Source organism: Nelumbo lutea, chromosome 3 (genome assembly GCF_056320005.1).
Source record: "Nelumbo lutea isolate HS-2025 chromosome 3, American lotus-T2T, whole genome shotgun sequence".
Lineage (NCBI taxonomy): Eukaryota > Viridiplantae > Streptophyta > Magnoliopsida > Proteales > Nelumbonaceae > Nelumbo > Nelumbo lutea.
The window spans coordinates 28,244,827-28,257,663 of NC_142686.1; the positions used below are offsets into that span (position 1 = coordinate 28,244,827).

The 12,837-nt window shown below is 36.4% G+C and overlaps 1 protein-coding gene across 2 annotated transcripts; it reads right to left on the minus strand.

Annotated features, from left to right (window-relative positions):
- Nucleotides 1-5,015: 5,015 nt before the first annotated feature.
- LOC148863873 (protein C2-DOMAIN ABA-RELATED 4-like) lies at nucleotides 5,016-12,620 on the minus strand. Of its 2 annotated transcripts, none has more exons than XM_088977403.1 (3): nucleotides 12,214-12,620; nucleotides 6,368-6,463; nucleotides 5,016-5,506 (listed from the first exon to the last, which is right to left on the minus strand). In XM_088977403.1, the coding sequence occupies exons 1-3, from the start codon at nucleotides 12,373-12,375 to the stop codon at nucleotides 5,216-5,218; spliced, it is 549 nt and encodes a 182-aa protein (XP_088833529.1). In that variant the 5' UTR covers nucleotides 12,376-12,620; the 3' UTR covers nucleotides 5,016-5,215. The 2 variants fall into 2 exon arrangements, with proteins under 2 accessions (XP_088833529.1, XP_088833530.1); XM_088977404.1 differs by lacking the exon at nucleotides 12,214-12,620 and adding an exon at nucleotides 11,611-12,200.
- Between the last annotated feature and the right edge of the window lie 217 nt (nucleotides 12,621-12,837).

Sequence of the window (12,837 nt, forward strand, 5' to 3'; positions counted from 1 at the left end):
ACTGGACCATATTGGTTGGACCGTTAGACTGGGAATGGCCGAAAATGGTTTTTTAACTGTCCAGTTCTTAGAAATGTTGATTTGGTCAAATTTGCATTGTTTTAAGTTGGTTTTGATTAAAAGGCTATATAAAACTACTTGCTCTTGTCCTAAATTAGGGTCTAAAATATGACAATTTGTTTTTTTTAAAGGTTCTCATTTGTGTTAATTTTTTAATTATACGTCTGAAATGACGAAAATGGGTCTGAATTGACAAGAAATGGGCTATGTATGGAGGATTAACTGTGATACCAAAAAAATTTACAGCCAATCAATCAGCATCATAAAAGAGATGACAAATAAGGTGGTATTCATCAAATTCACGAACGTGCTTTGATTGGTCAAATCTCTTCCAATACAATGCCTTTCCGGTATCATAGATTTTTCCATGCACGAAATGTTTTCAGATGTATTTTAGATGACTCAGAATAATAAAAATGCCTGCTATATATAATAATAATAATAATAATAATAATAATAATAAACTATAGGCCGAACAGTGCAAAAACTGGAAAATTCAAAGGTGCCAGCTATGAAAGTTGGCAAAGCCTGTGGGAACTGTCACCACTCACCTGGGATGGGACCATTCTCCACTCTTCTGCCACTGGTGGAACCTCTTTGCTTCCATCCTTTTATCTGTCCGCCAACAGATCCACAGTTTTTTTGGGTTTGGCCATGAAAGAGGCCTTCTTGTGGGTGGGCCTGGGATGGGCTTCATTGTTCACTCCGCTGCAAATGGTGGTGTCTATTTGCTTCTATCCTTTGGTTCTGTTCCCCAGCAGGCCCACAGTTTTTGGGTTTGGCGACTCCACCTTAAAAGTGGCCCTCTCCTGGATGTGCCCGGGAGAAGATTATTTCATTACGCACCTTGACAGCTTCTATATCATGGGAAAAAGAATGTGTGTGTATGACAGACATAGCCTGTTCCTGTATCCTTGACTCCTTGTACAAATGGAAGGAGAATCAAGATGAGCTTACAAAATAAAAAATAATGAGGTAGTAGAAATGTGAGGCCCACTGAATATAATTACTAGTTCACTACTCACTAGCTGATGCTTGTTCTTAGTCTGCGTTTGGTTTGAAGGAAAAGATAGGGAAAGGTAGGAAAATCTTTACAAACCTTGTATATATTTTCTTGTCTTTTCCTTTCTTTTTCTACCTTTCTGACCAACTACTGCTGCCGATGGATCAGGTTGGTCCAGGTCAGGGTAGTCCCATCTTGATAAGTAAATGCATAAAACCAGTTTCGAACCAGACCTATAATCGGGAGACTATCGGGTCAGACCTTATTATAATTGAGGGCTATTCTTTTAACTTATAATTTGGCAATAAACCTACTTAAGAAAAAGAGTGGTTCGACGAACCACTTATGGCCACTTTGGATGTTACAAGCATACTGCACTAATCTATGTGTAATTCAATTGAAGTTGCTCAAAATATGTAAAAAAGTTGCACATAAAAAAAGAGAGCCAAACTTCTGCAATCACCAATAATGGTAGTCAATTTCTAAGGAGGCGTTAGAGAATCCTCCAACAGAAGTTGGAAAGGAAAAAAAGTCCTTCTAAGAGTGTAACTCCGGACGTCGGGTTGGTCTGACCTAACAGTTTACACTGTTTTGGATTCGGGCTTCAGATTAGACTCATTGAAATTTTGACAAACTTCCAATCCTAACCCACAAAAGTTACACCCTCTAAGTCTTAAATCAAATTTATCTCATTATAATAGGGGAGGACATAGCCCACCTTTCCCACAAACCTTACAAACTCTCCTTTAAGCACTCAGTACCCCTGCCCAAAAATAAAAAATAAAAAATAAAAAACAAAGACAAAGTAGCAAATTCAACTAAAATTACCATCTAACCTAAAAACTAGGAAAATCAATTAAATCTTCTAAAGTCATGTTTGGGACTGCTTAAGTTAAAAATAAATGCTTATTCGAATAAGCACCTATTTGCATTTGGCATCCAACTTTTTCAAGCGCTTATTTTTTAAAATACGCACTTATTTTATATTGGGCCGTTGATAGTCTTTTTCTCTAATAAGCACTTAAATAAGCATTTGTGACTATTTTGTCCTTCATTTTCTTTCAAATTTTCAAAATATACCCTTTGAAAGCACTTTTATTAAGTTACTTTTATAAAAACACTTTAATGAAAGTACTTTTATGAAAGCACTTTTACAAAAACACTTTTATAGAAGTACTTTTACGAAAGCACTTTTAAGAAAGTACCCTTATGAAAGTACTTTTGTAAAAATACTTTTATAAAGTGCTTTCATAAAAGTGCTTTCATAAAAGTACTTTCTTAAAAGTGCTTTTGTAAAAGTACTTTTATAAAATTCAACTATGGATAATTTTGGAAGAAAACTTTTGAATAAATGCTTATTGTATGAGCACTTAAAAAAACTGAAATTTTGGACTTAAAAAATAAGCACTTATTTTGGGATTATTTCCCAAATACCAATAAGTTCTTAATGACCCAAATAAGCACTTATTTTTAAGCACTCCCAAACATTGGTCAAGTGTAGAAATGGTGGTCATCAAAAACAGGGCTTTCAGCAATTTTTTTATTCCTGTGTGAAACACCTTTGACCTTCCTAAACTCCCCTGGGATAACACCATGAAAAGCTGAAAATTTGGACTTAAAAAATAAGCATTTATTTTGGGATTATTTCCCAAATACCAATAAGTGCTTAATGACCCAAATAAACACTTATTTTAAGCACTCCCAAACATTGGTCAAGTGTACCCAAATGGTGGTCATCAAAAACAGGGCTTTCAGCAATTTTTTTATTCCTGGGTGAAATACCTTTGACCTTCCTAAACTCCCCTCAGATAACACCATGAAACGCTAGAACTTATTTTTTTGATATGTTTTGAAGGGCTACACAACCAGGGCTAGCCCATCCTCCCACCCCCAGGTGCAGGTGGGATTCGATCCCAAGTCTTCACTAAAATTAGCAAGAGACCCAAGACCTTACAAACCAGCTGGTTGGCATCTTGCAAATGCTAGAAGTTATGAGGCAACGTTTGCAACCTCTCATTGACCCAAACAATCGAACTGTTCAAATAGCCACCCAGCCCTTTTTCCAAGTCTGATTTTTTTAAGATATAAATCGATCAAAAACCGCTGGCTTGATCAAAATTAATCTAACCCAGGTGGTTGAACGATTGATCCATTCAACCAGGTCACAAAGTCACAAGTTGGTGATTGTGGTGCTTTTTTTAAACCCAATTTGGGTCTGTCAGGTCTGCCCTACCCATCAACACCATCCTTCTGAACCAACGAATGATTTTGATTGCAAAATAATCATCCATTGTATGATGAAGAGATGGGATCTTCTCATTAACTTGAACCTGCAATACAATGTGCATAACTTGAATCTGGATTTACTCCTTACAGAACTTGCAGCTGCATATTAGAAACATCTCTTACACCTGTATGTTATTATTCATGAGGAAATATTCTCAATACACGGCTGCAACATGCTGTAAGTTTGGTATTAGAAACATCTCTTATACTTGTATGTTATTATTCATGAAGAAATATTCTCAATACACGGCTGCAACGTGCTGTAAGATTGGTATTAGAAACGTCTCTTATACTTGTATGTTATTATTCATGAGGAAATATTCTCAATACACGGCTGCAATGTGAGTAAATCCGAATTCACAGAATTTGGATTCATATCAATAATATCAAACTCTTGATTGTTCAAAATATTAGTACTTAACTACTTATTGGGTAACTCAGAAAGCCCAATTAATGTTATGTCATGAAACTGTACTTTGCATCAACATGTATCTATACAGTTAATTGAACCAATGATTCTCTCTGGGAAATCATCTAAAACCTCCCTTGGCTTTATTGACAATATCTAAAACTTATCCCTAAACTTTTTAGATATTTTAAGTGTTCTCTTCCAACTAAAATTCTACAGACCGTCTGTTGTATCCCTATCCAACCACCATCCTGTATGGGCCTATTCTCTTGCAGCTCCAGTAGTAAAGTTTTAAGCCAGATTCATTACTTGCACTATTTAAATGAATGAACTACAATGACCGATTCATGAATTTTGTACAATGCACTTTCACATCTGATGTGTCTTATCAACTATCAAAGTTTGAACTTATCCTACAATTCTTATTGCTTAAAGTTGGCACCATTTAAGCAGGTAAACAACCGCTGTAGTTCCAAGCCATGCAGGTGAAAATCTGTTCATACACACTTTCCATGCATGGGTATTTTGGGTATTATTAATTAGGGTTTCAAGAGGAAAACATTACTACTCACCAGAGACTAGCATGAGGAAGCAACCTTGGATTATCATGCTCATACCAGTTAAGAATATAATGGGATTTCGTGGGCGTTTCATTCATGGAAATAGGCACACATTGCCGAATCACATATACCTTAGTCTTCTCTGCATGTTTATCTGGTTTTGATTTTTCATTGTGTGTATTTAGATCCTTATACATGAGCATCTTCAGCATGTAGCAGAGGTAAAAGGTCATTACTCAATGACTAATACAGAAATCTTTCAATAGCCACCTAAGCTGCCTCTGTGGTGTATCAGGACCATATGCAATGAATAGAAGTGAAAAGGGTGGCTCTAGACATTGTTGATGTCTAGAACCTGTTGTAAAGCCTTACTGGGAATCTCCTTACCAACTTATCAAACCAATCAGAGGCATATTTGCAGAGCTATTTTGGTTATGGGGTCTTGGAATTGCAAATACCCTCCCACCCCATGATCTAACTGAAATACCTTTTGCAAGAGTTTCAAAATATCTAGAAGAGGGTGGAGTCTGAAATAACTTTGTGTAGGTAATAAAGCTCAGTAGATTATGGACTATTTCTATTAGAATGGTAAAATAAGAAAATATTAGAAGGCCTTGTGATCTGCAGGCAGCCCAGAAGAAACAGAATGTCTAACCTGCAGGTTCAAATCATGAAAACTGCAAACAAGGAATGAGAATTACACATCAAAGTAGTAATTATTATAAAGATTATAACAATATAAATATATATATTGGATGAGCTTATTTTTAAACGTGAATGTGACATACACGTCTATGGTAAAACAAACAAATGTAGGCAACTTTGTTGATGCTGACAATGAAGTGACAACCGCATATATGCTACAGAAGCCCAGAAGAAGCCAATCATGCATGACTTCTATATACCTCTGGAACCAGGGATGTCAATCCACTGCAGCTGAAGTTCCACTTCACCGCTTTCCACATTTTTCAGTCTCAGATACATATCCTGGACAACCTTGCCATCTTGCCATATGATACAGCTTTCCTCAGCAAGGCAGTTTTGCCTATTAGGTTGTACTCTCTGTATTATGGTACCACTTGGGAGATTCACCAAATGCATCTTTACAGCTTCTAGAAATGGTTTAATGTCAATATCTGCATCTCCCATTTTGTCATCTAGGCTGAATTTGTCCTTATCATATACTGTCTGCAACAACAAAAGATGACGACAGTTATGATGACTAGCAAAATTTGTGCAGGATTTTCTGGATGCAAATAAAACTTTTAGCAGTCAGCACCGAAAATATCTCTTGACATTTCCACTGCATTAAAATTTCTCAGGAAATAGCATTCCTTCATGTAATAAAGTTAAGAGAATCCCAACAGCATGAAAAACAATCCATCAGGAGCCAAAATCATCTAAAGTAAAACAGAAACACTGCTCTTGACCCACAATAAAGCAAAGGTGGCATTCTGTTTTTGACATTTGCTACAGATTATATATAATAGACTACACAGATAAACAACTATCTACATTATATGGACTCACTGTGTTACACAAATACTGCAAGAAGATGGTTGGATGCATTGTTGGATATGAAATTTACATTAAATTGAAGTGTTCAACATGATATAGCACCTTGGTACAGGTATCCAGGTGTTACAGGCACTGAATAAATTTAATAGAAGATTTTAGTTTTATAGCTTTTCTGTTCATGGAAGATTGCGGACACCTGCAGTTCTATATAACTATATTCAAAACCTTGACCTCTAATATAAACATCAGTTCTTTATTATTTTTTCTATATGCATTTACACCAAAAGGACATCCAATAACCTTAGGCTACATTTAATAATTTGATGTTTATGCCACAAATAAATAAATTATATAATGTATGTCCATAAGTGACTATCATCATGTACAAATTAGCCCAACTTCTACTTGGTATAGATAGAATTGTTGTTGTATTTTATGCCCTTATGTGTTTCCTCCCATATGGGAGAAGACAAGAATCCAGAAGCAAGGAAAAGTAATTATGATCTACCAATCAAAAAAATAAATACTTACAAGCTTGATTGGAAGCTCAGGATCTGCCACAGAAAGGGTTAAATCTTCATTCCACTCAGGATTGATATTCTTTTTCATTACACGAGTCTTCAATTTCTGCGTTGGATTCATAACTTCAGCATTGACAAATATCACCAATTAAACAATTTAGTTTCAAGTAAGAACATGAATCTTAATATCAGACTATCAGTACAAGCTAACTGCATAGAAACCATGTCAAGATTAAATATAACTACCACTAAAGTTTGACCTACCAGTGAAGGATATAAAAATTCAAATCAAGCAAATGTCTTTTAAAATATTAGAAAAGCAAACGAATAAAAAAATCATTAAGTATTGAATGTGGAAAGCAAAATAATTAAAATACCAGAGAGAGAGAGAGGGAGAGAGAACTAATTCCTTCCACTTTTAATAAAAAATAATGATGCAAAATACTCTTGCTTATTACTTAGAGTTGTCCCAAAATGAAAAATATATGCTAAAATCTTATTTCAGTAATTCATATCATTCAAGTACACCAAGTATAAAAAGATACAATAAGTGAGAGGGCTAGAAAATCCTTTTTCCATCCATGAAGAAGATATAATATAGCCTCATGACTCAAACCTTTAAATCCACCTATATGAAGAAAATAGGAATGAATCAAAGAGTTGGTAGTCCTGACTAAGGATGTCAACGGAGGTTTTGCTCAACCCAAACCTGACTAAATAAAATGGTATGAAGAAAATAGGAATGAATCAAAGAGTTGGTAGTCCTGACTAAGGATGTCAACGGAGGTTTTGCTCAACCCAAACCTGACTAAATAAAATGGGATACTGAACCCAATCCGCCTGTCCCAGAAATAGTAACCGTATAGTCCGATACTCAGTTAAGGGTAATATCTACAATTATTACAATACTACCATGTAAATGGGCCGGGTCTGTCCTGGGTTGACATCAAGCCAAACCTAATTAAGGCTGACCTGACCCTGACTTGATAAGGTTGGATCAAGGTGTGCTTACCACTTGGCCCGACCTACTGCCATCCCTACAGTCAGCATGTTAGTTACCACTACTCATGCACATCACCTCATCACCTATGAATATATGATTCACAATGTCTTTCCTCCTATACTCAGTAAACGTACAAGGGTTGGTATTCACCTGAAGTTAAACTTACAAGACTACATTGGGTTGGTATTCTCCTGAAGTTCTTGTTACTAGTAATTTTATTTAGGAGGGTTTTTTACATCAGAAATGCAAGGGCCATCGCTTGGTGCAGTGGCAAAATGTCAGACTTAAAAACTTAAGAACATGGATTAGACTTAAAAACTTAAAAACTTAAGAACATGGATTACAAGAAAATGCTGGTGGTTAGGTCTGTATACAGTCCACCCCTTTAAAGACCCCAGATAGCCAGGGCCAACATTGAATAAAGGCCCCTAGTTTGTTTGTAAAGAGGCCATTTGGCAAAGAAAGGGAATCTTCATATATCAGAGAAAATAACTTCTAAATCTTCTTGAGGAGGAGAAACTGGAAACCATGGAATACAACCTATAGATTCTCCAAGGTTGTTCTGGATTCACACAGGAAGGGGTTTGGTCCAGGGCAGAAAATCAGAGGAAAAGAATATCACTCCACACCCCAAAAAGAGTAGATTTCAAAATTTTCTAAACAGAGGTGTTTGTATTTTGAAATCCATAAGTTTCCATATTCAGCAAAGCAAAATTTCTTTGGACCCAAACTGTGAAAGTTGGAAAATTACAGAATTGGGTTTGGGTCCCTTGTCCCTCTTCCATTTCCTTTTCCACCACATTCCAGAAACAGCCAAATGAAACAAAAACAATAATTTAGGTAATCATGATAAATATCCTTGTATTTTGCACATCTTCCTTTTTTTAGACAATACTGACGTATTTGAATCTTATCAGCTTCACCATTGACAAATTTCACATATTAATGGCATAGTCATATTGAATATGCAGAGTATACCATTCAGTTCTATGTTTTGGAATCTTAATAATGATTAATATCAGTACGGTCATGAAGATGAAGCAGTTCTTAGTCATGCCACATGAAGTATACAACGCCAAGGGACTTGTAGGTATATGAGAAATGACTTATGCCAAGGTCTAATCCCCAAGTAAACTTCCACTTCTGATAATCCATTTATCCATCACTGTATCCAATATGACATTGGCAAAAATAATCATAATCAATTAAGTGTAAATGCACCAAGAGGAAATGCATAGTTCGTTGTCACACCATATGATTGACTCTTGACAGCCTATGTAAGGAATTCAGATGCCCTACATGCTATATGATGGCATTATTTTACTTATCTTTTCTTTCTCTTTCGGCAGGTGGGATGGATGTTTACATTCTTGCTTTATTCTCAGAGCTTATGCAATAGCAATAACCACCCTGCCATTTACTATGAGAAATTGACATAATTCAGCCTTCTACAGCAATAAAGGATATGACAAACCAATTTTCAGAGAGATTTGATCATCCCAAAGTTACAAAACATATGAAAGAAAATTAATGAATCAAATGGTTACACCTAGATTTGGAATTTGATAGCATTTTTCTAAATTTATAATCTAATTAAAAAAAAAAACAGTTGTTATTTTCTTTAAGGAGCTTCCTGTTTTTGTTTGTTAGGTCTACAATTAGTAGTCTTCTATTTTGTTTAGGAAATAACTAGTTTAAGTTTGGTTTTGGTCCTTATGGATAAGCTTCTGGATTTGTGCTCTTAAAGCCCCAAAGCGCAAAGTCCCAACTTTAAGCGCTGTGTTCTTCGGCTTAAAAGTGTTTTGACTTTAGATTATGTTTTTAAAAGAAACACTTAACAAATGCTTAAAACACTTCTTTGTTGCATTTTTGTTTACAAGGCTCAAAATAAGAAGCTTATTCAAACATAGCCTGAGTTAACTACTATCTTGCTAAGTTTGTTTTCCAAGTTTTATTCTTAGGAGTTTCTAGGATTCTAATTGATCCAGCTACAGTTTTAGTAATTGCCAAGTTAATTTTTGTTCTCTGTTATTTTCTATAATCCTCTGCTACTAGAAGAAAACCAGAAACTACTTTCTGGATTTCCCCCTAGATTCAGAGAACACTTCACTGGATTTTGAAGCAATAGTATCCATTGATGTTGCCTTGTATCTACCAGCCGTTATGTTAGAAGATTGTAAACAAGTAGGTTGAGTTTAAGTGGAGAAGAAGAAAAAGAAGAAGAAAGGATGGATTAACCGATCTCTATGTCCCTACCTCTTCTTTGTTTGCCTCTTCTCCTTTAACTCTTCCTCTACATCTTACTATTCTCTACCTATCAGACTAACTTGTCTTAAGCGTCAACCAGCATCTTACAGGAATAAGGATCGTGAGAAGGAACTTCCCAAAACTTAGGTGGCAAAGAAGAGAAACCCATCATGAATCCCAAGAAGATGAAAAATAAGCCATATTGTCTAACATAATTAATTTGGGTAAATAGAAATTGTCAATTATTGGTAGAACCAAAAAGAAAATGGAGACACAGTGAAGATTTTGTTGTGTAGAGTAATGAACATATAGGAGGGATGAAACTGTAACAAAATGAAAAAATAATAGAGAAGAGAACACAAACACAAACACAAACACAAGGATTTATATTGTTCATCGTATTCCCTATGTCCATAAAAAAAAAAACAATTAGAAAATCTACTAATATCAAGGGAGATTACACTGAGAATCGCACCATTAAGAATGATAAAGATAAATTTTCTTACCAAGAACAACACTTTCTCCCCAAAGTGATGTTCTTTTCAAGAGATACACTCTTCTAATACTAATGCACAATTCCCCATCATATAAAAGTATCCTCACACCAAAATATCCAAGAACCTAGAACACAGGATAGGAAACAGCATTCAAGCCCAAAAGCCAATGGTACGTTTTTGATCAATACACCAAAAGCCTTGAGACTTGGAATGTATCAAGCCAAGCCATTTAACCTTTAGAACCAAAACATACCATCATGCTTCTATAGCTGACATTTTAGTGGCTTCACTCTGGGAATCTCTCACTCTAGCAGTAGCTAGGCCTCTCCACAATGGCTCACACTCTAGCAGCAGGTAGCCCTTCCCTCTGGTGGCTTTCACTCTGCTCGAAATAACCCTTTCCATAACTTCTCTTACTCTACTCTAGGTATCTCTTTCTGTAGGCTCTAATACCAATTGTTAGACACTTGACCAATACACCAAAAGCCTTAAGACTGTTGAAACGCGTCAAGCCAATCTATTTAGCCTTTAGGACCTTAACACCCGAAGTCAAGGAATACCCCATAAAGAACTGAATTCTGTAGTGTTCAACACATGAATCATACCACCAAGATAAAAGACATCTAGTACACAGGTATAGACGGAGTTACCGAGCCAATCAAAAAGATAACCAAATGATGAAATCCATAATTAAACAAAAGGTGCCACAAACTCAGCACAAGGATGACTCAGCTATCAAATTGACCTAACTGCAGTCAGTTAGGTCAATCACCACCAATACTTATATGCATCCAGACTCAGTCTATAAACTATTTATCACAAAAGATAGATTACTTATCACAAACATCAATACATGATCCAACAGCCACAATGATCATACATCAAAGTCCAACCTGCATATTTCCTTGATTTTATCTAAACAATCTCAAGATTCTAAAGCTGGACCACTAGTTTCACACAGTGGTAGAGAGCTTTAAGTTGTATAACTTGAACCCCCTGTGATGATAGCATAGAGTTCTAACTTACTCAAGCACTAATCAGTTGCATCAACAGATAACACCGAATTAGTACACAAATGAAAGAAAAGGCAAAACACTAAAAGCTCACAAAATATTGGAAGAAAATAAGCATAAAATCCACAAGAAGCATAGGGTATGTCTGGAAGATAAAAGATTAACTAGACAGCTAGCTTTTGGAAGATGATGAAGATAGAAAAGCTTCCAGCCTTCCACCAGTCAATAACATGGAAAATAATTGATGTTTGATGACTGTCAAGTCTACCAAATTTCTAGATTGGCTCGTGATTATACAGATGTAACAGAGTTTGATATCAGAACCAATATTAGAAAGTAATCTCTTATTAGTTTGCTTATTTTTTCAAGAAAACTCATGAAATTTGACAACAGAGGGAATTCCATTGTCACACCCCATGATACGACCAGAAACATTTTGCTTGAACACAGAGAAGTTAAGGAATAAAAAACGGGGTTAACCTGAAAGTTCAACCTTTGCAAACCTACATGAGGATGAAGCCCTCGAATCATTTAGATGGATATTGTAAAGCTTGGCCACATCCTCACCTACGCCATATCCAGGACGGGATTCCATTTTTAATTGCTGAATGCCACATGTTTGTCCAAGTACGAAGATTCTTCACAAACCAGCTCCATCTCCAAATAAAAAAGACAAATAAGAAGGAACCTACATGGAATTTACAACATCCAGTAACAAGATCTACCATCGTATCTGTAAACCCACACCTTTCAATTGGATGGCCCATATCAAACAAATTCATGCATATCGCCACTAAGCCAAGTGGGAAAAAACAAAACCTCACCACACACACACAGGGAGGGAGGGAAACAACCAAAATCCCATCTACACACACAGACACGCAGACAGAGACAGAGGAAGGGAGGGCGAGAGTTAATAGGGAAAGATGGTAAAGCAAAACTCATCAAATTCTACCATGAAAAATAGCAACTATACCAAATTCAGTGGTATAGAAGAGCTCAATTGGAACGAAAACCCAGGGTAGGCAAAAAAACAGGGACAACCAAAACCAGAGAAAGGAAGAGCATGATCATTAAAGCGCCAAAAAAACCAAACCTGTTTACCCATCTTGATAACAATGTAAGGATCACTGCTTACGACATCCCGAACGGCAAGATTGATGCCACGATGAATATGGATTCTGAGAAGACCCAGCAAGCTCTCCATCGACAACGATGAAGAATGAGAACTGTTCGGACTATGACCCGGCGACTCCATCTGACCCCCCTCTTCTCTCTATTTATTTTAATAATTTTGCAAGAACCTACGTCACCTTGACGTGCCTTTGATTTCCTCACCAATTACCAGCGCCCCGCGTTCAGTCAATCTTAATTATTAATCATGTGCTCGTCTATCTGTTTAGAAACCAGAACCAGGCAACGTTCCTTCCTTCCATTCCTGTGGAATCGTTTGTTTGAACACTGGTATTTAACGACTTTCCGGGGTGCTTTCTTTAGAAAAAAGGATTATTTTAATGGCTGTTATCTGTTTATTGTTTTAAGTTCTGACGTCGTGTTTGACCGAGAAATTTGAGCCCGTGAAAAGCGTTGGCAAAGGCCAAAGTTGCCTCGTGGCTTACTTAAAGTGGGGCCCGCGTTGTGGGGAAGACCGGGGAGCGTGCGTTATGAGTTATGAGTTATGAGTTGTGAGTCTGAGGTTTTACCCACCGCTAGGTCCGCT

Bases quoted from the DNA above. Each gene is read 5' to 3' on its own strand.
- LOC148863873 (XM_088977403.1), bottom strand. From the start codon at position 12,375: ATGGAGTCGCCGGGTCATAGTCCGAACAGTTCTCATTCTTCATCGTTG. The intron at 6,464-12,213 runs GTTTGGTTTTTT...AATCCAACGCAG, and splicing joins TTATCAAGATGGGTAAACAG to AAATTGAAGACTCGTGTAAT. The intron at 5,507-6,367 runs GTAAGTATTTAT...TTGTTGTTGCAG, and splicing joins CTGAGCTTCCAATCAAGCTT to ACAGTATATGATAAGGACAA.